We start from the raw sequence: 26,173 nt of genomic DNA on the forward strand, positions 1-26,173 counted from the left end.
AATTATTCCACTTTATTCATTTACAGGCTCGAAATCCTATTATGTAATCACTGGGTGAGATTATTAAAAGTTCAAATATTGCTCACCATGTCTGTAACACCTGACTATTTTTTTGTTAAACGTGATAAATGGTTAGAGTCATAGAGCTGGACAGCATGGAAAGAGACCCTTCAGTCCAACCCGTCCATGAAGACCAGAAATCCTGCATATATCTAGTCCCATTTGCCAGCATTTGGCCCATATCCTTCTAAACCCTTCCTATTCATATACCCATCCAGATGCCTTTTAAATGTTGTAAGTGTACCAGCCTCCACCACTTCCTTTGGCAGCTCATTCCATATACAACCTCTGCGTGAAAAAATCGTCCCTTAGGTCTCTTTTAAATCCTTCCTTTCTCACCTTAAGCGTATACTGTCTAGTTTTGGATTCCCACCGTGGAGAAAAGAACTCGTTTATTTACCCTATCCATGCTCCTCACAGTTTCATAAAACCTCTATAAGGTCGTCCCTCAGACTTCGACAGTCCAGCGAATATAGCCCAAGTCTATTCAACTTCTCCCTGTTATTCAAACCGTCCGACCTTGGCAACATCCTTGTAAATCTTTTCTGAACCCTTTCAAGTTTCACAACATCTTTCCTATAGCAGGGAGACCAGAATTGCACCAGTATTCCAAAGGTGGCCTCACTCATGTCTTGCACATCTGCAACATGACCTCACTACTCCTGTACTCAATACACTGACTAACAAAGGTAAGCATACCAAATGCCTTCTCCATTATCCTATCAATCTGCAACTCCACTTTCACTGCAATATTTTTGTTCTCATACAATCCTTGCATGATTTCAATCATAATGCTTCATTCAAATTTTCATGTCACAAAGAATCAAAGCATGGTTAACCCTTAGAAGATATACATGCATATATATGTATATATATGCCATAACATAATACAGATGGAGCAGTACTTAATCCAGATAAGAGTGGAGTAGGGATGGACAGTGTTGGTGGTAGCTGTTAATCTGGGAGGTAAGCCGGAGGAGGCAGAAATACTTTCTGACTTTGGTACAATTACGGATGGAGAAGCTCAAGGATGAAATTCCTTCTTGGAGGCCAAAAATCAGAATCTCGATATCAAGAAATGTTTTTCTGATTTTGCCCTCAAGCCTTAAATGACAACTTCAGAACTTTGAGTGGCAATTACATCTCACTTAAGCACCAACTCACCTTATTTATATACAACTTTCAATTATTTTCTGCTTCGCCAATAAATTAGATGACGCAAATTTGCATCATGAGAATCAGAGCAGGTACCCAGAGACTGCAGCTTGCTGATTGTGCATCCTGGGCATCATCCAACTGTTGCTTCACAAATGCTCTTTGTGCCATGACCACTGTTCTCCACAACCCTTCATCCACCCAAGCCAGTATTAGCAAGCAACTAGCTTCATAGATTATAATGCCATCCCTTGGATCAACTCATACATACACTACATCAGCCCTTCCACATTTTCCTCTGCAGCTCAGGGACATCCACACCTGGGAGGCTGTCAATTTCTATGCAGTTCTTACCGAATACTTAGTGCACATTCACTGACTCCAATGAGTTATGGTCTACTTGTGGGTCACATTGGCTTTTAACACAGTGAGAGGCAGACAGCTTGTAACAGTGGGCAGCACTGAACAGACAAAGGGGTGGGCACAATGCTGTGTGGCACTGGGCTAGGTCAATGTCACACCTTCAGAATGGGACAGCAGTTTATGCAGCAAAACCTCGACATGGATTAAGCAAACGGCCATATGTAAAAGTCAAAGGAGAGCAGCCTCGGTGGGGGTCAAGATAGACTATCATTAGGTTAGGGGGTAATGCCACAGATAGTCAAAGGACTCATCTAATTCCAGTCCGTGAGGTTGGCTGGGGTCAGTCAAGCAGGCTGGGGATCCATGTCATCTTCATCCGGAGATTGGGCCACAGTCAGCTCTGCAGGTCAAATGGAATCAGTCTGGGGATAATAGGTAGGTCAAGGTACTGAGAAGACATCAGTCCAAGGGGGTGGACCAAGTTCTCATTACAATAAACAAAGGGAGGAACTAAGTATGATGGAAGAGCAGCTCGTGCTAATGCATGAGGAGGAGGGGTGGTGTAGTGCCCCCAGTGAGTGAGTATGAAGTGCAGGGGCAGGAAGGGTTGACTTTTGGAGGATGAAGTGATGGGAGGCATTGAGTGAACATGATTCATGTTGTAAGTTGCAGTCCATGAGCCTTGCCCAAAGGTGTGTGGAATGGCAGAGTAGCGATTGTAATGTAGTAAAGAGAAGAGTTATCATTTTTCTTTGGGGATTGCAGAATATCACTGACTATACTCCTACACTGTGGACATCCCTTTTCATCCAGGACACAGCACTGACTTGGGTGACAGTTTGGATCCAGGCTGGCTTGGTCTGGTGTCTTGGCCTTCTGTGGCTCTATATGAGAAAAAAAGATTGCTGTCCTCTCCATCATCCCACCTCCCAAAACCTCTGCAAAATAGGGTGTGAGCTTTCCTTTTCTCTGAGTAGTCATGAATGTAGAGGCTCTGATATGACAGAGTGAGGACCAATCCTGGCCTGTTAAGTCTGAAGTGTTGTGCAACTGGGCTCTAAATAGTGTGCCAGAGGTGAGAATGTCAGAAGATCGCAGCAGTGTCATGTACTTCTGTCTTTCGCATCAAGAAAGGCATCCAAGAATCCAAGTGCATGAGGTAATGATGTAAAGAATGAAAAACTACATGAGAACAGTCACTTCCAGTCATGGTGGACGGAGCACCATGAATCCCACAATGATAAACACTACAAGTGAAAATGAATACATTCTGCCCCAGTCTTGGATAATTTTCTAAACATTGGAAACAACACCTTGTAAAATCATCCAAACGTTACTTATAACAATAGCTACTAGAATAAAATAGTCAAATCATAACAGCAGCACAAAGGATGAGCAATGTCAAATGAAGAGAAATGTGATAAAGAAGCAAGGTTATTGTGCATTATTCTGTTGAGCACTAAGCTGTATGCATCTTAACAAGAATGTACTTGCAATGCTGCTGCAATAAATTCAAATATACTTTGTCCTAGTTCCAAGAATATAATGCCTTCTTGGTCCTTTGGGATTGAGGTGAATTGTTTCTGCTCTAGTTTTCTGGGTTCTAAGACTGCCAACAAATTGAATGCTTGCTCCACCCAGATGTCGGGTGGGTGGTGTTTGGAGGATCAAATAGATGAGTTGGTGGAGGTTTGTGCACCCTCACTGATGTCTTGACATTGCCTCTGCCTGCCTATACATTAGGGTCTAATTCTCAAATGAACTTCCTCCACTTTGGTCAGTCACAAGTCAGGAATGCCGATGGATTAACAGGGATGTCTGACCTCTTCACAGACGCTCTGAGGAAATACCTAAAATGTTCCTCTTCCCTGAAAATGCTGCCTTAGCCAGCAACACCCACAGGTCACAAAAAAAATCATACAAATTATAAAGCTTGGTTATTTACCTGGAAATAGTTGTAGATGTGGTAGCCTAGAATCCAGCTGGAAAACTGAGGGAGCAAGCCTATACTTGGCAGGTTATCCTGCAGCAGTTTAAGAGGCATTGGGACATTAACTGGTTCAGTGCAATATTTCCAGTTCAATCTGGAGGAAGCCAATCAGAATGGCTCCATCAACGGAATTGGATGAGATGTTAACTTGGAGTCCTTTCCAAGGTTAAACTGAAAGATGTATTGAGGGGTGTGAGGTCTAGGTTATTGAGAGCTTTGGGTAGGAGAGGCCTTCAGTTAGACTTAGGATGAGTCCAAAGCAGCCCATGAAGAGAGTGTCAGATCCACCTCCATTCGCAGGTAAAACACCATCTCAGGGAGGCAGGGGCTGATGGGTATAAGACTGCTGCCATGGTAGTTGATTTTATATAGCCCCACTACCTCCCCTCACCACCTTGAAGCTTCCCCCTTTGAGTTCTTGAATGGAACCCTTTGAGTTCTGTTAATTCCCCAATCATCAAATTGAGCAATCACTGTTTGAATGGAATGTTGGGTTTATACTTTACACAAAACATTTAATGGTGAGATGAAGTAGGCTCAGGGCAAAGGATGATTAGAAATTAATGGAAATAATGTATTTGTAATGTCATAGTCTGTGAAATAAATGTGGCGCATTTGATACATTAAAAATGTTATATTTGCACACTTTAGGGGAAAGTGAAGTAAATTTTGGAGTATGTATTATACTACATATATGTTCTCATCATAGCTGAATTATCCTTATTAGTGACTGCAAAGCCTTCTCAATTTTAACCTAATGAATCAATTAATAAATAAAATGGCGTAATTTGACTGGCATTTCAGTCAATTAATTTCCAACTTTGTATCAGGATTGACCTGAGTACTACAGACTAATGCAATTCACACCATGCAAAACGACTACTTTTCAAGCATGCATTCAGCAAAAACTTTAAGTATTCACATTTTTATCAGTAGTGATTCCGAGCAAAAGAAACATTGCACAAATGATGCAACTGAAAATACATTTAAAGTTTATGCACCTTTTTATGGAGTAACACAAGACAGGGAATTGGAAAAAATATAATATGGCTCTAAGCATCACTTTTACTGAGGAAATAATATTTTAAGTGGTTCTTTTATCGTTACAAGCATGAAATTCTGGATCAGAAACTTGGCTACCAATCCTAATGGAGCAAAGCGTAAAAAAAAATGCTCTGAACAACAGATTGTTTTTTGTTTGGAATCATAGGAATCCAACACTAATTGTCCATTTTCAATCACCCTGCAGAAAGTGGTGCTGAACTGCCTTCCTGAACTGATACTTGGGTCAAAGTGCACCCATTGTGCTGTTAAGAAGAGAATTTGGCTGATTGCCCGAAAGAAGTGGCAATATTTTTCACAATGGTGTGTGACTTGGAGGGGAAATTGCAGGCTGTTGTGTTCCCATGCATCTGCTGCCCTTATCCTTCCAGGTTAGTAGAGGTTATGGTATTGCAAGGTGCTATCAATGAAGCCTTGGTGAGTTATTGCAGTGCACCTTGTAGATGGCACCCAATGCTGCCACCGTGCACCAGTGGTGGAGGTAGTCAATCATGGCATTGGTGGATATGGTGCCAATCAAGTGAGCTGTGATGGTGTCAAGCTTTTTCAGTGTTGTTGGAGCCGCACCCATCCAAACAAGCAGACAGCATTCCACCGTAATCCTGATATATGCTTTGTAGGTGCACAAGGCAATGGGGAGATGCAAGTTGAATAATCCCCTATGAAATCCCAGTTTTTGACCTGCTCTTGTGACTACAGTATTTATATGGCTGGTCTACTTCAATTTCTGGTCAGTGGTAACCCTGCAGGGATTTATCTAGTTGAGGATTTGGCGATCATAATACCATCTAAGTTCAAAATTAGATTCTCTCATATTCATTATAAATGTTTTCATTTTTAGAATCATTTCCATGACAAATGTTTTCATGTCAGCAAAAGTTTGATTCTAAAATACATATATACTGTAGAGCTTTGCTCATATTCCCTCTGGTGATGCTAAGCACGAAAAGTGGTTTGTGGTCAGTGAAGCACTTCTAAACTCATGGTTGCCCTATAATCAGTGTGAAGAAAAGTAGATCGCTCAAGTCTTAGCTAGTGTTAGAATTGTTTGGCATAATTCTACTTTAAGACACAGACTAGGTAAGTTAAACACATTCACCACCTTCTTGGCATTAATACTGAGACATTTTGAGGCCTGGATACTATTGCCTGTGAGATATGGTGGAAACTGGATAACCTGCTTGTTGGTTTGTTAGTCATGGCCAAGCAAGATATAAACCAGGTTCCAAGACTGGGTGTCTGGTCAGCACTGAAGAGTATGAGTTAAAAAGTGGGATGCTAGAAAAGCACAGCCGGTCAGGCAGTATCCGAGGAGCAGGACAGTCAAAGTTTCGAACATAAGCTATTCGTCAGGAATGAGAAGAGCTCATTCCTGATGAAGAACTGATGCTCGAAACGGCGACTGTCCTGCTCCTTGGAAGCTGTCTGACCAGCTGTTTTTTTCCAGCACCACAGTTTTTGACTCTGATCTCCAGCATCTGCAATCCTCACTTTCTTCCACTGAACAGCATGAGGTGATCCTAGAAATGGGTGCTTGTTCAGCTCTTTCTGACCCCACCAGAGATATATTTTGAAGGGTCTCCATTGGTCGCTTTAAGGATCATACCCAAAATGGTGGCAATTGGAATACATTAATTAGTATGATGACTAGTGAACAAACATCATTTTTCAGGTCATTGTTACCCTGTTTATAGCCAGCAGGGGGCACTGGAAATCAATCCTGTTGTGGAAGAATGTGATCTAGAGGCAGAAATGGTCTGATCTCTGTTCAGCAAAGCCCTGTGCACATCAGCTGTCTTTTTTTTGATTGGATATCATGTTTCAGTTATTATACCCTGGCTCTTTCCGTTCCCAAGGTTTTGAATGTACTCTCACAGCTAGCAGAATTGTGTTCCTTTTTGAATATAATTTTAATTGGAATTTCTTCTACTTTTTCTAAGAAAAATTTATTTTACTAATGACTGTATTTGTTCTTTATTCTTTTGCTGAAATCTATTGTCTTAATTTAGTGTTACTATTTTCCACCTGAGCTTTCAGTGTCCAATGACATTGGTAATGATATTGTCAAATCAAATTTCAGTGACCATTTACAATCGCTTTCTTTTTATTCAGGCGCTCAGTCTGAAATAATCGCTAACAATAAATAGGAAATAACTGAAAAGTTATTGAAATTATGGAACACAATTTAGCTAGGCAATTTCCATTCATCATTTCATATTAAACATTGACTTTAAATTTACTGACACAATGCAATATATTTTGAAGGCAAATCATCCAAAATTTTCACTAAATGTCTACTTTATGTGATCTGTTGTGTTTAGAAGAGTGAGGAACAGTTTAACTTTTGCAGCGAGTCAGCATCAAGCATATGCTGATCAGGTTTTGTACTGGTATAGAATATAGTTCAAGAATAAGGCTCAACTTCCTAATCATGGAACTGCATGGAACCCTAAAAATGCCTTACAGCATAATAGCAACATTTTCCATCTATATAGTAGCCTACCAAGTACTGCAAGTACTACAACTTTCTGTTTAAGTCTGGACGGTTTTATGCTTGGTGTCTTGCCCAATGGAAGTTAGGCTCAGCTGTCTCAATTTGCTTAATAGACTACACTAGTGCCAGTAAAATCAGAAAATATTCACTTCATCTATTTAAGTTGGATTCAAATGCAGATTCAAAATTTTTAATATTATATTGCTCTGTAAAAACATGCAATTGCATCTATATTTCAAAATATTACATCTCTCAAAAAACAAAATGCAATTCTTTTTCTTAGTCCACACTGCAAATCTGAAGGCAGACACAGCACACAGGTATCATGCACTTTTACCCCTCTGGTAGAGGCTGTGGCAGGCTTGTATGCCCCCCGTGGACAGCCACCAATGCCAGTTTCCCACCATCGTCGACGTTGGATTTGAATTGGTTTTGCCATTTCTGAACCCTCATCGTATTGTTGTTCATAGAGCTGTCTGTTGAGAGCACAGTGCTTCCCCAAGAAACCTGGTTTACAGATACAGGTCCCTGTTTGGTCACACCGGAGTGACATGGAACCGATGGGACTGCACAGACATGGCATGCAAACCTTCTTTTCATGGTCCCACCAGCAGTTGGGCTTTAAAGTCCATAGAACAATACATAAAAGAAAACCACAAGATGAAAGCATAAGCAAGTGACCAAACAAACATGAATAATTTCAAAAAAAAAACCTTCAAAAATCTGTGGATGCTGCAAGTCAGAAACAACAACAGAAATTGCTGGGAAAACAGCAGGTCTGCCAGCATCTGTGGAAAGCAGAATTAATGTTTTTGCTGAAGTTCTGAAGAAGGTTCACTGGATCCAAAAGTAAACTTTGTTTTCTCTCCACAGATGCCGCCAGACCTGTTGTGTTTTTCCAAGAATTTCTAAATAATTTTCAACTCTGACCCAAACTGCTGTAAGATGAGCAAAGACCTGATAAGCTCTCAATAACAGAATAAGCAGAATTGAATGGCACTTTGAACAGATTTCAAGTTATTCAAAACCCACAGAACTATAGTAAAACCTTAGCATTGATTGATTTCTTTCAATTTTCTTTTCATTTGTTTTAGTCCCACAGATTTTAACGAAAGACCTTCCATTTCTATAGCTCTGTACACAACCGCAGGACATCCCAATGCACTTTATAGATAATGAAATATTGCCACTGTTGTAATGTTGGAAATATACTGCAACCCATTGTTGATTAAGGTGTAAGAACCAACAACCTTCTAGTCTCCTGGGTATGCTGCTCTGAAATGGTAGATTTGCTGTCACCATCCCACCAGGCTAGGGACCTACAGGGTTTGATTAGATTAGACTCCTTACAGTGTGGAAACAGGCCTTTCGGCCCAACAACTCCACACCAACCCTCTAAGGAGAAACCTACTCAGACCAATTTCCCTCTGACTAATGCACCTAACATTATGGGCAATTTAGCTTGGCCAGTTCACTTGACCTTGGTTTGCTTGGTTAGTACAGTAGAGGAAAACCTCTTGATAGTCTAATGAGAAGATTTTCTAGCCTTAAACAAGACATAATTCATTGGTGTATTGACATTATTACAGAATTTGGATTGTGAAATTTTAGTTTGTTCTTTCAACAAGCCCATATGACTCCATCATAATAGGTGCTGATTAAGGTAGTCCTCAGCATCAACCCTTTCAAACTCATTTGCCCTTATACAGCAAGGGGTACAGAGAGTGAGATAGTGATGCTTCTTCTGGTGAACTCCTCATTTTAACTTTATTGCCAAAAAAAACTGAGAACTTCCAACTTTCTATGAATGTAGGAAAATAAGGGACAAATAATTGTTAGAAAGCTGTAAGTCTGGACCTCATGGAAGTAGGCAGTATACGGATGTATATATGTAGGTAGATAGGCCATTTTGGATACTTGCGATGTTTGGACCGACAAAAAGAAAAAAAAAGAACTCTACTATTCAGAACAGTCCAAATTTTAAATGTAATCGTGTAGACAAGTATTACCCACTAACTAATATAATACACATTAAAATGGTGATCCCATGTTCCTGATGGGCAGCAACATTCAAGGAGAATCCAAGCCATTGAGATTACAATGTTGTTTTCCTCAGACTGAATGAGCTCCCTTCAAGCATAATTTCCTTAGTCAGATTTAATGTACTGAACTTTTGTGCCAACTTACACTTGAAAACACTAATTATTTTTCCAAGTCAAATTTTATTCAAACGCTTGTCATTCCAATCTTAAATTCATTACCAGCTATCAGGAAATTATTGACATAAAATACCTTTGAAAAATATTTTAATTTACAGGACTGTCTTTTCCAATTTTTTAACTCCTAACTTAAGGCTTCCCCAAGAAACTTTAAAATATTGATTTACCAGTTGCGAAAATGAAAGAACATAGAAAAACATCAATATTCAACTTATCAAATTCAAAAGATATTCTAATATTAAATAGCAACAAACACATTGATTGATTTACAGATTTCTATAAATTTGCTCATAACCCGGCAATGAAATGTTGGGAGCTGTATAAAAATTTGGTTAGGTCACAACTGGAGTACTGTGTGCAATTCTGGTGACCACACTATAGGAAAAATGTGATTGCACTGGAGGAGATGCAGAGCAGATTTACCAGAATGTTGCCTGGGTTTAGCTTTGAAGAGAGGTCAGATTAGCTCAGGGTTTGTTTTCTTTTGAGTTGAGAAGGTTAATGGTGGACCTGTATAAGATTATGAAGAGCAGGGACAGGATGGATAGAAAGCAACTATTCCCCTTAGTTGAAGGGTCAATGACAAGGGGGAACACTATTAATGTGAACAGTGAGGTTTACAGGGAATTTGAGATAAGTTTTTTTTCCACACAGAGGGTGATGAGTATCTGGAATGTATTGCTGGGATGACAGTAGAGGCAGGTGACCTCACAGCCTTTAAAAAGTACATGGATGAAAACTCTGGGTCAAGTGCTGGATAGTGGGACCAGTGTCGATTCAGACTCACCATTTCAGATTTGATGAGCCAAAGGGCTTCTACTTTACTGTACAATTCTGATTTAAGTGCAATCATACAGAAAGTATTTAAATGCATGATGTACTATAGTTGAGTATAAATTGGAGCATGGCTGAGAATTATAACACAGGTCAGTATAACTTATTAATCATTGCATAATATCATTGCAGTTTTAACACTGATACATTTCTGATTAATCACAAATTAAAACTACAGTGCTTAAATGAGGCTTGACAATATTTCGATATTCAGCAGAGCCAACACAGCGCATGGTCTACTGCAGGGAAAACAGGACATGGGATTAAAGGCAGAAACAAAAACAACTGAAGGTACCAATGTATAGTTGGCCCTGGTTCTTCATGTGATTTGAACTCAATTATTTGATACAATCAGAAGATTCCTACGCTACATAATTTAAGTATTGCAAGGTAACTGGAAATATATATGAATTTGTCAGTTGTATGGAACTATTGCTATGTTGAACCATTAAATAAATTTCAAAATTCCCTTGCATAATGTTACCATATAAATGTTTAATGTGTTATCAAACTGAATTGTTATTTTACTAGTAATTTTAACTATTAATTTGAATTTGATTCAAATGGCATGAAAAATAATTTCAATCAAGCTATAACCAGTCCACAACAGTGGACATGATCTTGCTACTTAAACTAGGATCCCATTGCCATCACTCTCTGGTGACGTGGCTAGAATATGCAGAGTTAGATGGGATTACTGTGAGTGCTTTGTAACTAGCTGGTCTGAAAGTCATGAAAAGCAATCTGTGGGGCCAGCAGGAGATGAGAGACTGTAAACTGGGGAAAAAGAAACTGACCTGCTCATTGGATATCATCTAAATGTGGGTTTTAGTTTCATCCTTCACAAAGTCAAGATGTCTTTTTCCTTTCAAAGAATTAGTCATCAATTCATGATGCAGATGGTGTTGGAACAGTGTAGGAACTCGCACCCTCTCAATATCATGGATTTTGGAAATGTAAAATCTGTTTCATGGAAAACCCTCTGGCACTGCTGTTACCCAGCATATTTGGATTCTGACAGATTACCAGATTGTTTTTGTCAAATCTGTTACTAATATGCCAAGGACAGCTGTGAATTTTCTGTTACTTTAATTCTATCCTCAAAGGAAATCATACCTTTTAATTTACTCTCTGGAGACAGAATTGTAGTTATAAGAGATGTCGAATACATTTGCTGCTGAAGTGTTTGCATTTCTATAAGCAATACGTACCAAACAATGATCACATTGTCTTCCTACAACATTGTGTTTGCACTGGCACTGTCCAGTCTGCTTGTCACAGAGCTCAGCAACGGATCCATTGACATGACAGTCACAGGCTTGAAATAAACAAAATTGGTGTTATTACAAAATAAACTGAGCACTTTTGTTTCAGCAATTATGCTTAAGTTGAATAAAATCACACTTCATATGTCTATCCATGTTCAGGTGATAGCACTCAGAAGCTTCTAATTTGTATTCCAGCCGAGGGTCACACAAACTGATGTATTAAAGCTAAGAATAAGAATGAAATTATTTTCCGATGAAAAACATATAACATCCCTAATGACCTTGTGTTATAACCTTAGTGTCAATGTGAACTGAATCTGTCAGAGTAAATCTCAATAATTACTTCAGTTGTCTGATATCTGACAGCCTGGCAGAACTGATCCCAAAACTATTTTTTGTGCCCAAATCAAGAAATCAGGTTGTTAGAGATAAAGGATAGTCCATACTGTCTAATACAACCATATCTCTTTGCCAGTTATGACTGGTGTCCCTACTATAGGAAAGATATGAAACTTGCAAGGGTTTACAAAAGACTTTCAAGGATGCTGCCAGGGTTGGAAGGTTTGAGCTATAGGGAGAGGCTGAGTAAGCTGTGGCTGTCATCTTGGAGTGTTGGAGCCCAAAGAGTGACCTTATAGTGGTTTATAAAATCATGAGAGGTATAGATAGGACAAATAGACAAGGTCTTTTTCAGGATGAGGGGGTCCAGAACTAGAGGGCATAGGTTTGAAGTGAGAGGGGAAAGATTTAAAAGGGATCTAATGGGCATTTTTTATGCAGAGGGTGGTGTGTGTATGGAATGAGTTGCCTAAGGAAGTGGTAGAGGCTGGTACAATTACAACATTTAAAAGGCATCTAGGGATACATGAATATGAAGGGTTTAGAGGGATATGGGCCAAGCGCTAGTAAATGGGACTGGATTAATTTAGGATATCCAGTCAGCATGGATAAGTTGGACCGAGGGGTCTGTTTCCGTGCTGTACATCTCAATGTCTTTATAACATCTTTATAGATATTGAGGAACAAAAACACATTTGAAAGTGCACTATCATTTGGCCGTTAATACTCCCCATTTAATATTACATTGAGGACACAGAATTTGTCGAAGGCATTAGATAGTAGGGCTATAATGCAAATACGTCACAGAGAATTTGTTTTCGTTAATGCTCGTCTCTCTGTAAATTAAATGCTTTAAAGTCTGGAATATTAACAACTGAGATATGATGGTCTCAGTACAATTAAACATGTGTCAAAGTAGTGCTTAGCTTCCGTTCAATTAAAAAAAAAGACTACATGCCTTTTAGACCTTGAATGCTTTTTCTACTTGGAGGGCATGAATTTTAAATTTGCAGAGCCATCCAATCATAATTATTGACTGATTTTGGCTAAAATGAAAAGAACAGGTGGATTTTACAGGCTGGTGAATAGAATAGGTTTTAAAAATAATGGAAAACTCATCCATCACAGTAACTATGCAAAATGCAAAAATTATTTCCTCGCATTGGAGTCCAAGACAGAGACATTCCCTTCAGTCCAACTCATCCATGCCAACTAGATATTCTAAATTAATCTAGTCCCATTTGCCAGCACCCGGCCCATATCTCTCAAAGTCTTTCCTATACCCATCCAGATGCCTTTTAACCATTGTAGATGCACCCATCTCCAGCATCCCCTCTGCCAGCTCATTTCATACACTCTGCATGAAAAGGTTGCCCCTCAGATCTCTTAAATCTTTTCCCTCTCACATTAAACCTCTAGTTCTGAACTCTCCTACCTGTCATGGGGAAAAGACCTTGGCTACTTTCCCTATCCACTCATGGTTTTCTTTACATTTGTAAGGTCACCCCTCCGCCTCTGACTCCAGAGAAAAAAAACTCCCATCTTTTCAGCCTCTCCCTATAACTCAAATCCTTCATTTCCAGCAACATCTTTGTAAATCTTTTCTGAAACCTTTCAAGTTTAACAACAGTCTCTGTCCTTTTGCCTATCCTGATTTCATATTAAGGCTAACACATTTTCCAAGTTTTCTCACATTAAACAGCAACATATTTCTGTTTTCATTTAACTTGACCATATAGCTGGGTCAGTTGTCTATTTTTAATAATAAAAATGGTATAATCTAAGTAACTAGTTGTAAGGGTTACAAAATATTGAAAGTATCTGCATATGTGAACATATTGTTGTGACCTCAGAATTTTCCAAATTACTTTGTAATCAATAAATCACAACAAAAATACATTATTGTTTAACAATGTACCTTGAATCATGACAACAGTTTTTAATCAAAGCTATTATTGAGGAGTAGAAGCTACAATAATGAAAAATGCATGGATCATTGCTTGCTTTGATGCTGTCAAGGATTTACTAATGAATCTGAAAGTTCTAACTGGTTTATTAAAAGGAAGTATGACATGTTGTAAGCAAAGTTACAACTGATTCCTGTGCACACAGACTTATTTTTTTTTATTTTAATAACATCAGTTTCTTCAACAGCTGACAGAATAATATAATCAAAAGGAGACATGGGGCAATTTTCATGGCATTTTTAATGTTCGCATTCCTACTGTAATTAGAAATATAATAAAGACATTTTCATTCAAACAGCTGTGAATCCTGCTGAGATTTGAATACAATGAGTTCTAGACAGTCAAAGCATTGCAAAGGGACAGAAAATTAGCAATTTGGTTGCTGTTGTTTGGTTTCTTTTGTGGATTTTTTTTGCAGTTGACAGCTCTTTGAATTCTCTAACAATAGAAGGAAGGTCACAAATGATAAACCAGTTTGGTTGTGTGCTCTGGTTTAGAGATAGCTTTGAAAATATAATATAAATAATAGTGAAAGAACACATGGATCCCACTGTTCATATTATATCACGCTGATTTATCGGCATACAACAACACAAAAGATAACAGCACAGAGGCATCCTTTATTTTGATTTTTGTTGCTCATTGTGGCAGTGGCAAATTATCTCATCCAGGTGCAAGCTCATTAATGGCACCAATCGTCAACTCAGATGGTCCAATGATTTTAAAAGATTGGCCTAGCTGCATTGAATTATTGTTGCAGAATACATTACCATTTGAAAGCAACAAATAAACAGAACAGAGCTCCAGCACCACATGCTCAGGATAGTGACCCATGTGCAGCAGCCCATAACACAGTTAATAGGAAACTGAAAAACCTGCCCAGGATGGGAATGGCATGGAGTGGGCTCAAGTTTTGATAAATCATAAAGCACTTCAACACAAACACCATGTCAATTACTCTTTTAACCTCCTTTGGACCCTGTTCCTAGTTAATAACAAGTTAAATTTCAGCCACTTCACAAAACTGTTTTGACTTCAACTAAATGTATTGCACACAAAGTTAAATGAGGAAGTGTTTAGTAGCCCTGATAGAGTGCATTATAAACATGATCTATTACTTTTAGATTTAAAAAATCATAATGGATCAGAGAGGCATTCTAAGACAGTTAAGTATTTATCAAAAATACAATGTATCTACCTAGAGCTTTCTCCATTAGAATAAGAAGCTTGTGAGCTGAAAGAAGCAAATGGTTTCAACATGCAACGGTTGGGCATTTTCAAGTGGAGCCAATATGTTACTTGCACTGTGGATGGAAACACTTTATGCTGACAGAAGTCATCACTTAATGAGTAAATCTTGTTCTTTCTCATGCTGTCAAAGTCCATGGGGATGACTTTCCAATATGTACTCCCGTTTGAAACCTTCCCTGCTGCAAGTTCTGACATGCACTTTCCGAATCAATGTTCCCAATTGCAATCACAAACATTGTACAATAGACAGTGTTTCAACTAAAGGCTAATTTGGGGTGCCTCATTACTCATCACTTTGATTTTTTTTTCACCACTGGTTCTGAATCAATTAAAATTTAAAATACAATCCAATTTAAACTACTGCTACAAACAATTACACACAATGAAATTTGATCAGCAGTGGGCCATTTGGCCCTTTCATTCTGCTATGCCATTCAATAAGGTCTTGGCTGATCTGTGTGTTTCAAATTTCACATTCCTGACAAACTTCAAAACCTTTGATTTCCTTACCCACCAAGAAACCATCTACCCCACCTTAAAAATTGCCCTGCCACGCTCATATTTTCCACCTCACAAACCACAAGTTTACTCTCCAATCCATAAGATGAGGTGAGATAAATGGGCCTCCTCCAGTCTATCAGATGAGTAATCCACATGTGTCCCTCCTGGGCCATGCAGGATTTACCATTATAAAAGCATGAAGGTGGAGGATATCTTGTTTAATTCTAATGTTATGCAGCCACATTTTGTTTTAAGCTCAATAGTTTAAGTACATTTAAAACTATTTCAAATCAACACCTACCTAAAGATTATTTTAATTTGTCATATTTCAGAAGCAAATACCAAATCAAGGATGAAAGATACTTACGTCGGCAATTCCGGGCTACAACAGCATCTCCAAAGAAACCTTCAGCACATTGATCACAGAACTGACCAGACACTCCCTCAATACAACGAAGACACTCTCCTGTCAATGAATTACAGCTGCCAGGTACAGACAGATCAAGGTTATAGTTGCATTGGCAGGGTTGGCATAATCCACCTGGTTTGTTGGGGCGTCCAAAGAAGCCTTCAGAACACCTGGTTAAGAAAACCATAATTCAAAATTAATTTTCTGAATATTAATCATATCGTTTACATGTAACATTATTTAAAATTCAGATATTCCCAAAATTGGAATTGCATGGCGTCATCGTCTCCTAATTACAAAGTTCAGGTTTCAAAGAATTCAACAAGAGTCCAAATCTTCACAAAGTAGCAAACATAGTTGGATCGCTGCTTTTGAATCGACTTGACTACCCTGCATCTGCGCTCTAAATTTCTTGGCCCAGTTCTGATGCAAAAAGCTCTATAGATGTACCGCGTACCTTCAATGCAACTGAATCCCCGTAGTGTAGGATAGTTGGAAGAAGCCAAGCCCAACCTCATTTCGACAACACTGACTGCCAAGTTCCAGTGAAGAGTTTAAATGTCACAAAGTCTCATTGAAAGCCATGAGAGAAGGTAAGTGCATGAGGTAAGTGGGTGAGAGGGAAGGGGGCTTTACTGGCATTAAGATAGCACCGAGAAGGAACCCAGAAACAGACTTGTTGAAAGCCTATACGGGACCCAAGAGGAATCACACTGTTCCAAAGAATTAGATATTGTTGTGAAATAAAATGCTGCAAACATTTCAGGGAGATATTACAATGACATTGTACACTTTGGGAAAATGGGCTACAAAGTGAGATTAATCTATGCCTATTCCTGTGATGCAGCTAAGTCAGCTTATCTGGCCAACTAATGTTACAGTAGCAAGAAATGGGAAAAGAAGTGGAGACTGATAATGAAGAAATATCACACTCACACTCACAGTCATCAGCTCAGATACTGACACTACACAGACTTCAAATGCAAGCTCAAAAACTGCACATAATGAGAGACTGGACATGAATAGCCTAAAAGAATAAGGCAAATGTTAATCCACTGGAGGAAGAGGATAATGGCAGCGAGCACCTCCTGAGTGAAACAGAGACACTATGCACACACTGGTCATTGTTGAGGTGGAGACAGGAGAAACACACCCTGCAGACTCTGGGCTGATATGATCTCCTGCAGAGATCCCTCCTGCCATTCACCCCTCAGTGTCTTTATCCTCAGCTATGTGGATCATATTTCAGGCCAAAGGGGTCAGGAACTAATCCACACATGACTTCTCAAAGAACTCTGCGAGTCATAACCAAGGCCTTCACCCTGTGCCACACTACTACTCAAAGACAACATTAAAAAGTGGTACAAACCTTAAAACACTTCTACTAACATCGCACCTGTCATTAAAAATCAATCAGCAACTGACCTGGGCGTCATTGAAGATTGTTATAAAGAGCACTGGGTCCTTCCTCCTGCTGAATGGGAGGTTCAGCTGTGCATAGTTAAAAATACTGTAGGCTGTTAGTTGGAACATTTAGATCAACAATAGCACTGCTAGCATTAAATCAGCATCACAGTCTGCCAACAGCTTTTATTTCCAAACCACATTCTCTTTACCCATTGCTAAGGTAAGTTCTAGCACCACTTTGGGAAAGTGAAAACACAAAATGCAGACCCTTTTTTCGAACTATAACAGCACCCATTCCACTAAAAAATATAACACAATGTAGCTTCATTTTGTGGTATTTTAATCATAAACATGAAATATAGCAGGGCATTCAAATTCTATTCTATTAACCTATGTTTTAACTCTATTCCATTAACCTGTGATTTTTTAAATCTACATAGCTGGATTAACTTGTTTTTTCCTTTGAAATACTTAATGAACTAACACTTGTGAGTTGTGAAATAATAATTATTTAAGACACATCAATAGCCATTTGTCTACAATCAGTGCTAACAGCTTGGAAAGATTTGTAAAGTTAACAACAGCAAGATCCAAAGTCTAGGTTACTTGGTAATGCATGAATTACTTGAAGGTAACTCACTCAATGGTGGAACTTTTTTTCTCCTTTCACACTTCCTTATATTCTTGTTCCAAATATCACAAATATCCACAACCCATCAACCAGCAGACTGATTGAAGACTTAATTGTGAACAGTTGAAAAAATACCACCTACAATTACCTTGGGTGGAGCAATTAAGGCCCAAAACTGTTTTCTCACTGGGATGTGGGGATTCAATTTGATTAAGTCAACTAAGAGTGGACTCTCATAAGCCATAACCCAATGGGTACAGTCATAGGAGACGGACCCTTTGGTCCAACTTGTCCATTCCAAACAGATATTCTAAAGTGTACAGCATTAATTTGTACCAATTAAGCAAATACATGAATTCCTTCCTGAGTTTTTGTAGCATCCTGTCATATCACAATGCACAATGAAATGATGGAATAATTCAATCCAAGACAGCTCTGATGTAAAATCAAAGTCAAAACTCTGTAGCAGTAGGATGCTGTAAATCTGAAATAAAAAAAGACAATGCTGGAAACACTGCGGAGGTCAGACATCTGTTTTCTGCTCAGGGGTTGTCTGACCTGCTGGATTTTCCTTTTTTACTTCTGAATTAAGTAACACTTAAGACCCTCTCAAGCTCAAGCAAGTTTGCTCAAAATACTGATATACTGTATTTTTCATACATGCAAAAGAAAGCGACATATGAGGGCATTAAAGATAGTAGGTAATGGTTTGAAAAAACCACTCAGGAAGTTTGGTTCAGGGGCTATTCAAATGGTGAGAGATGCAGTTACAAGAAAATTGTTATGAACTAGACATGAAAGAAAATTGTTTTTCTTTCAATTACAATAATTACTTACACATGCCACAGTGTATCCATCATGACATTGCAACAGCCCTTTACATTTAGTTAGTAATGAATCTGACTCCATGATTTAGACAATTCATTGATTAAATTAAGTCAAATGTGCACAGGGCTTTGCATGCTTCATCTTCAATCTTCCTTCAACACTGCACAGTTGATTGTTTAAATGCAGAATATGATGTGCATATGTAATGGCACTCTGAGGTTATGTCAAAACCATTTAATCAATCATATATATCTAAAATAATCTGGCCATTGCAATGGAGGCAAAAAAAGCTTGTGTCGATCCTTATAGGTTTCATGTTACAAAGCCATTACCACAAATAGCCTTTGGATCAGGTATTGAAAATAAATGCTGCTCACGGTTAGTGAAGTTAAAATGCATTTATCAAGCAAAGTAGACGTCATTTTACTTCAAATTACAACCAAGGTTCCATACAGGTGGGAGTGAATCAGGATATCTGCACCCAAGCTCTCTCATCCAAATTGTTATATACCATATTTTATGATGTGCAATGTTTGATGCTGATCAGTTCAATTGCAGACATGAATGCAGCTTATGAAAACTGAATACCATGTTAGGTTTGCTTTCAAAGTTTGGGTGAGGCTTGGCCTAATGAGCTCCATACCTTCATAAATGGTGATAAATACGGCAGGGGGACATTGTTGGAGTCGTTAGTAAGTTCTGCATTTTTGAGTCTGAGCATTATGTATTTGAATTGGACATCTTGCATGCTTAAATTTTCCTCTTTATTTATGGAATTAAAGATTTTGTTTACTTGTCAAAATCTTCACCAATTACTTGGAAGCGTTGCTAAAAAAAATTAAAGTTGGCTTGGCCAGCATTTCCGAAACTATCCTTCAGGAGATGTTAATGATTTGTCCACTTGAAACTGCTGGGGCCCACTGTTCTTAGGGACGGAGTTCCAGGATTGTGACTCATTGTCAATGAAGGAATGATAATATGGTTCCAAGTCTGAATGGCACAGGTTTTGAATGTTCAGGTGGTAGATTTGCTCTCCTTGTTCTTCTAGGTTCATGCCACCTATGCGCTGATCTGGTTCAGGTTCTGGTCAGTTTCATAAGTTCATAAGACATAGGAAAATAATTATGCCATTCGGCCCATTGCATCTGGTCCACCATTTGATCATGGCTGATATGCTCCTCACCCCCATTGTTCTGCCTTCTCCCCATAATCCTTCAACCCATTACCAATTAAAAATCTGTCTAACTCCTCCTTAGATTTACTCACTGCCTCAGCATCCACTGTACTTTGGGGTAGCGAATTCCACAGATTCACAACCCTTTGGGAGAAGTAGTTTCTCCTCAACTCTGTTTTAAATTTGCTCCCCCTTATCCTAAAACTATGACCTCTCAACCTAGGATGCCCCACAAGAGGAAACATCCATTCCACATCTATTTTATCCACACCTTTTATCATCTTGAATATCTCAATTTGATTTCCCCTCATTCTTCTAAATTCCAGGCAGCATAGACCTAAACTGTTCAATCTTTCTTCATACGACAAACCCCTCATCTCTGAGATCAATCTCGTGAATCTCCTCTGAACTGCCTCCAATGCCATTGCGATCTTTATTCAAGTAAGGGGACCAAAATGTGCACAATACTCCAGGTACAGTCTCATCAATGCCTTATCTTTATATTCTATTCCTTTTGCTATAAAAACCAACATTCCATTTGCTTTCTTTATTATCTGCTGTACTTGCAAGCTAGTTTTCCGTGACTCATGGTCGAGGAAACCCAGATTCCTCTCCACCAGAGCATCCTGTAGTCTCTCCCCTTTTAGATAATGGGTCATCTTCCCATTTTTTTGACTAAAATGCATGACCTCGTACTTATCCACCTTAAACTCCATCTGCCACATTTTGGCCCACTCTTGTAACCTATCCATATACATTTGTAAGGTTCATATTTCCTCATTGCAATTTGCAGTCCTGCCTATTTTTGTGTCATTCACAAATTCAGCTATAGAACCTTTTATCCCTGTGTCTAAGTCATTAATATAGTTTGTAAATAGCTGGGCTCCAAGGATCGAACACTGTGGCACCCCACTACTTACAACTGTGATCCAGGATCAAAAAACATTTATCCCAACTCTCTGTTATCTATCCCTCAGCCAGTCATTAATTCAAGCTAATAAATTACCCCTAATCCCATATGATCCAACCTTTTGAATTAACCTTTTGTGTGATATTTTATCAAAGGCCTGCCTGGTAGAAGCTAAACTGAACATCAGTGAGCAGGTTATTGTTGAATAAGTGCCACTTGATGACACTGTGCACACCACCTTTCATTATTTTGCTGTTGATTTAAACTAAACTGGTTGGGTGGTAATTGGCTGGGTTGGAGTTGTTCTGTATTTGTTTGTGGACAGGAAGTGCCTGATTAATATTCCACATTGCTGAGTAGTTGCCAGTGTTGTAACTCTACTGGAATTGCTTAGATAGAGGTGCGGATGGTTCTGGAGTACAATCTTCAGCACTATTGCCAGAATATTGTCAGATGCCTTTGCCTTTGCAGTATCCAGTGCCTTCAGCTGTTTCTTGGTATCACATGGAGTAAACTGAATTGGCTGAAAGCTGGTATCTGTAATGTTAGAGACCTCCAGAGGAAGCCAAGATGGATTATCAACTCATGCCTTTTGTACTGATGTGCTGGGCTGCCCCACCATTGAGATTTGAGATATTTATGGAGCCTTCCTCTCCTGTTATTGTAATTGTACACCACCACTCGTAACTGGTTGTAGAATGACTACAGACCTTAGATTTGATCAATTGATTGAAGAATTGCTTAGCCCTGTTTATCACGTGCTTTTTATGTTGTTTGCCATACAAGTACCCCTGTAATATAGCTTCAGCTGGCTGACAACTCACTTTTAAATCTACCCTCCTTCAGGGATGATCCTCTGGATTAGTGGTAGTATGTGGAGGATATGCTGGAACATCAGATTAACAGTTGATTACAACTCTGCTGGCAGACAGCACTTCATGACTACCCAATGTTGAGGTGCTAGGTGTGTTCAAAGCCAAACTGATACAGCACAGTTGTAGTGCCACATTACACTAAGCTAGAAAGATGCTATATCCTTATGGGCTAACATAACAGAACAGGACTACACTGTGACAAGTCAACAGCTCAAAGAATGAGCTACCACCAGACTTCCTGCATTTGCCTGCTGGAATCATGTCCAAATGCTCAATGACTATATTTTACAGATATTTGACTGAGATGTTGAAACATTTTCAACCAAAATGGGGAAGGGTCATCTCCTCAAATTTTGCTAGCCCATCACATGTCCTGGTCCTCTCCCAAACATTAATAGCTGCAAAAATGAATTCATATTTAGTCAGATGTTAACAAGTGACCAAGGACACCAAGCAGCACCTCTGCATCTGAATATTTTTCCTTCAGTTCTTTTGCATTGTGTTCTGTTTTTCTTTGCGAGTAACCATTTCCAAATTAACAGGGTACATTGAGATATTTCTGTCTCATGATTCAATTGTGCCTTGAGAGGGCCTTATGACAAAGTGGATAGCATTCCTGCCTCTGTGAAAGAAGATCCAGGTTCAAGTCTCACTTCAAGAATTACTTATCTCAAAGGGAGCATTCATGATGTAGTTCACACAGGCAAATAATCAACATGTTCATACTCCCAACATTTCCCCAGTTCCCACTGGAGGGAAAAAGAACTTTCTGAAGAGATGAAACAAGCAATTGTCCCATGCAGCTTCTGGTGAATGAAATATCATGGAAAGAGAAACTTTAATAAAAGATGCAGCAATGGAGAGAACTAAAGGTTCACATAGAAAAAAAACTTTCAAGACAAGAAGGCTGTTTGAAAAAGAAACTTTTCATATACATGCAAAGAGACAAGATAAAGGGAGATATGATAATCAGTTATAAATAACTGAATTGGCTTTTGGTAGAGTTTTGAGTTCAATTTTGAACATCACACTTTGGGAATGATATCAATGTTGTGGAGAGGATGCAGAAAAGATTAACCATTGTTTTATCAGTAAGGACCGACCACATACGTGTGCATTAAAGAAAATGATGTCGGTCATCCTTATAGCACAGATAGGCATGAAAAGAATTAACAGATGTTCAAAATTGTGAGGGCTTTTAATATTTATAGTATTTAGTTCCCACCAGTAAAGGTAAACAAAGGAGACAGATTTAAGATAACTTCCAAAAGAGCCAGAAGACAGATGAGGGAATTTTGGTTTCACAGTGTATTATGGTCATCTGGAAAGCACTGCACATGGGAAACAGATTTAATAATAAATAATAAAAGTGAAGTCGATATCAATTTAAAAAGTAAACAAGGCCACAAGAAAACTGCAGAAGAGTGGGGCCAATCGGCACAATGATCTGATTGGCTTCCTTCCATTATGACTTTATGAGGAAGGAGAAAATACAATGTGAATGCTTTATTGATTAAATTTATTGAAGAAACTCTTGACCCTTTAAATAGACTCCAGGCCTTTTATGAAGGTTACTGTGGACTTGTTACACTGCACTCATCCAATTCAGAGGTGATGGCCTAGTGGATTATTAATGCAAAGACGCATGTAATGTTTAGATGACGCAGTTCAAATCCTGACACAGTAGATGGTCGAATTTGAATGCAATTACAACTGGAATTAAGTGTCTAATAATGACCATGAATCCACTGTCAATTGTTGGGAAAAACCCATCTGGTTCACTATTGTCCTTTAGGCAAAGAAGCTGCCATCTTTACCTGGTCTGACCCAAGTCTGACTCCAGACTCGCTGCAATGTGGTTGACTCTCAACTGCTCTCTGGGCAATAAAAGCTGGCCTAGCCAGTAACACCTCCATCCAATGAATACATTTTTAAAGAAGTCAACAAATCTAATCTTTCACCTGCGAATTCCTCAACAGCACCTATGTAACAGCAGCTGTATCAATTCATTATCTAATGAAAAATGTTTGCTGCTTCCCTCATTGATGCTGCCAATGTTCTTGCACCCTTCAGTATCCAACAGAACAATGACAGACAAATAATTTTTAATGTTAAGCAGTAGCCTTTTATGAGCTTTTGGTTTTCAAGCAGCTTTTGGCCTTTCAGCATCTCTGTGAAGGTCTCTCTTAATCAGTGATCTTATTAAGTAAAGAGAAGGATTTGCATCACAAGATTTGATGAGGTCCTTCCTCCCCATTGTGAGCTAAGGTTCGCCTGCACTCCCCCCAGTGCAAAACTGATTTTGTTAGTCTGGCAGCTGACCTATGCTACAGCGGTTGTGGAGGCATTCGATGCTCAGACTCATTACAACATATGAATTCAGAGGAATTGGCTTTTCCTGCACCACACCCTAAGCCTGCTTCACCATTTAAAAACATCATGGCTCATCTAATTGTACAACTGCGGCTCAGTACAACTGAATATATGTTCCATTCTGTAGCATGGATATCCCCAATTTAATCAGAAAAAATTTTTCCGAAAATGGGTACATTTTTAAGAAACTATTCTGTGCAAAGTGAATGCTGTACTGTAGGAGGAGGTTTAGGCTCCCAAACAGGATCATATTTTGATCACTTAATCTGAACTATCAACAACAGTTTCCTACACCCACTACCCCCACCCATCCTCATCTCCAAACTATAGCAATCAATGCTCTCCCCTCCACACTTCACTTCAGCTCTGAAGAAGAGTCATCTTAACTCAAAACATTAGCGTGCTCTCTCTCCCTGGATGCCATTTGACCACCCCCCCCCCCCCCCCCCCACCCGCCATCCGCATTTGTTGTTTTCCGAATGATAACATGTGTTTGCCACAGTGCATTTATAATTGTCACTGCCACAGATGATTAGATGTATCCCAGTTACGTGGAAATTAATAAATAATTTCATCAATATAAAATAGACAACTAGAAACTGGCATTCAGACATTAATTATGTATTTTGTCTATGAGGCAGCAGTGCTAACCACTGAGCCACCATGCCACTGTGATTGTCCATACTGATAGTCCTTGATTAATCCTTGCCTGTCCTAGTTGAGATTAATTCTCTCCTTAATAATATTTTCCAAATTTTTCTGACCACTAATGTTAGACTCACTAGCCCACAAATCCCTTGTTCATCACTGCCACCCTTCTTGAATAATGGCACCATATTAGCTGCTAATGATCTAGAATTTCTCCAGTGTCCAGAGACAATTTGAAAACTAACCAAGGCCCCTGCAATCTCCTCCACTGCCTCCCACAACAGCCTAGGATACATCTCATCTGTACTTGGAGATCTATCCAATTTTCATAGAATCCTTACAGTGTGGAAACAGGCCATTTGGCCCAAAAAGTCGACACCAACCCTCCAAACAGTATCCAAGCCAGACCCATTCCCGTATTATTCAACATTTATCCCTGACCATTGCACCTAACCCACACATCCCTGAACACTATGGGCAATTTAACATGTCCAATTCACCTTAACTGCTAATCTTTGGACTGTGGGAGGAAACTGGAATACCCGCGCAGACACAGGGAGAACGTGCAAACTCCACACAGACAGTCAGCCGAGGCTGGAATCAAACCCAGGTCTCTGGCACCATGAGGCAGCAGTGCTAACCACTGAGCCACCGTGCCATTCGGAGTGTACTAAAACCATTAACACTTGCTCCTTCTGAATTATAGCTTATTGTCTCCCTCAGAGAGCAATGATAGCTGGGAATTGAACATATTTCAGGCTGAGTTAGATAGAGTTTTGGTCAGTGAAGATTATGGTAGACAGGCAGGATAGTGGACTTAATACCACAATTAAATCAGCCACAAATCCATTGAATGGCAATTCTAATAAGCCCACTCGTTTTCCCAATGATCTTATGAAGTGAACAATGTGACTGTAAGCTCTCCATTTGCCTGGATGAGTGCAGCTCCAAAATCATCAACACTAAGAAGCTAAAACCAATGTGGGCAGAGCAGTTTAATTGATTGACACCCAGTGACCAGTTTAAACATTCATTCCCTTCACTACTACCACATTGTGGTGACCGTGTGTACCATCTACAGGATGCACCGCAGCAACTCAGTGAAGTCCCTTCGATAGCATGTTCCAAACTGATCTCCCACTTAAAAGAACAAGGACAGAACATTACAAACTTCAAGTTTTCTTTAATTGCAAGAGATGAACTCCAGAGGTGAGCTGAAATTGATTGCCCTTTGATACAAAGGCGGCATTTGATTGAGTGCAACTTCAAGAAAGCCTGGCAAAACTGCAGTCAATGGGAATCGGGGAAAACTCTCCATTAGTTAGAGTCATGCCTGACATGGAGGAAGAAGGTTGCAGTTGTGGATGTTAGTCACCTCTGCAGGAGTATCTCAAGGTCGTGTCTGAGATGCAACC

At 39.2% G+C, this 26,173-nt stretch overlaps 1 protein-coding gene across 1 annotated transcript in view; it reads right to left on the minus strand.

Moving 5' to 3' along the window:
- Positions 1-26,173, minus strand: part of lama2 (laminin, alpha 2) — a 379,433-nt gene that overhangs the window by 145,785 nt on the left and 207,475 nt on the right. The window contains exons 19-20 of the mRNA XM_043675023.1: positions 15,871-16,082; positions 11,389-11,495 (exon numbers count right to left, since the gene is read on the minus strand). Of these exons, the coding sequence (XP_043530958.1) occupies positions 11,389-11,495; positions 15,871-16,082 (319 nt within the window). The remainder of the gene's footprint in view (positions 1-11,388; positions 11,496-15,870; positions 16,083-26,173) is intronic.

Source organism: Chiloscyllium plagiosum, chromosome 3, assembly GCF_004010195.1.
Source record: "Chiloscyllium plagiosum isolate BGI_BamShark_2017 chromosome 3, ASM401019v2, whole genome shotgun sequence".
In the NCBI taxonomy this organism is placed as follows: Eukaryota; Metazoa; Chordata; class Chondrichthyes; order Orectolobiformes; family Hemiscylliidae; genus Chiloscyllium; species Chiloscyllium plagiosum.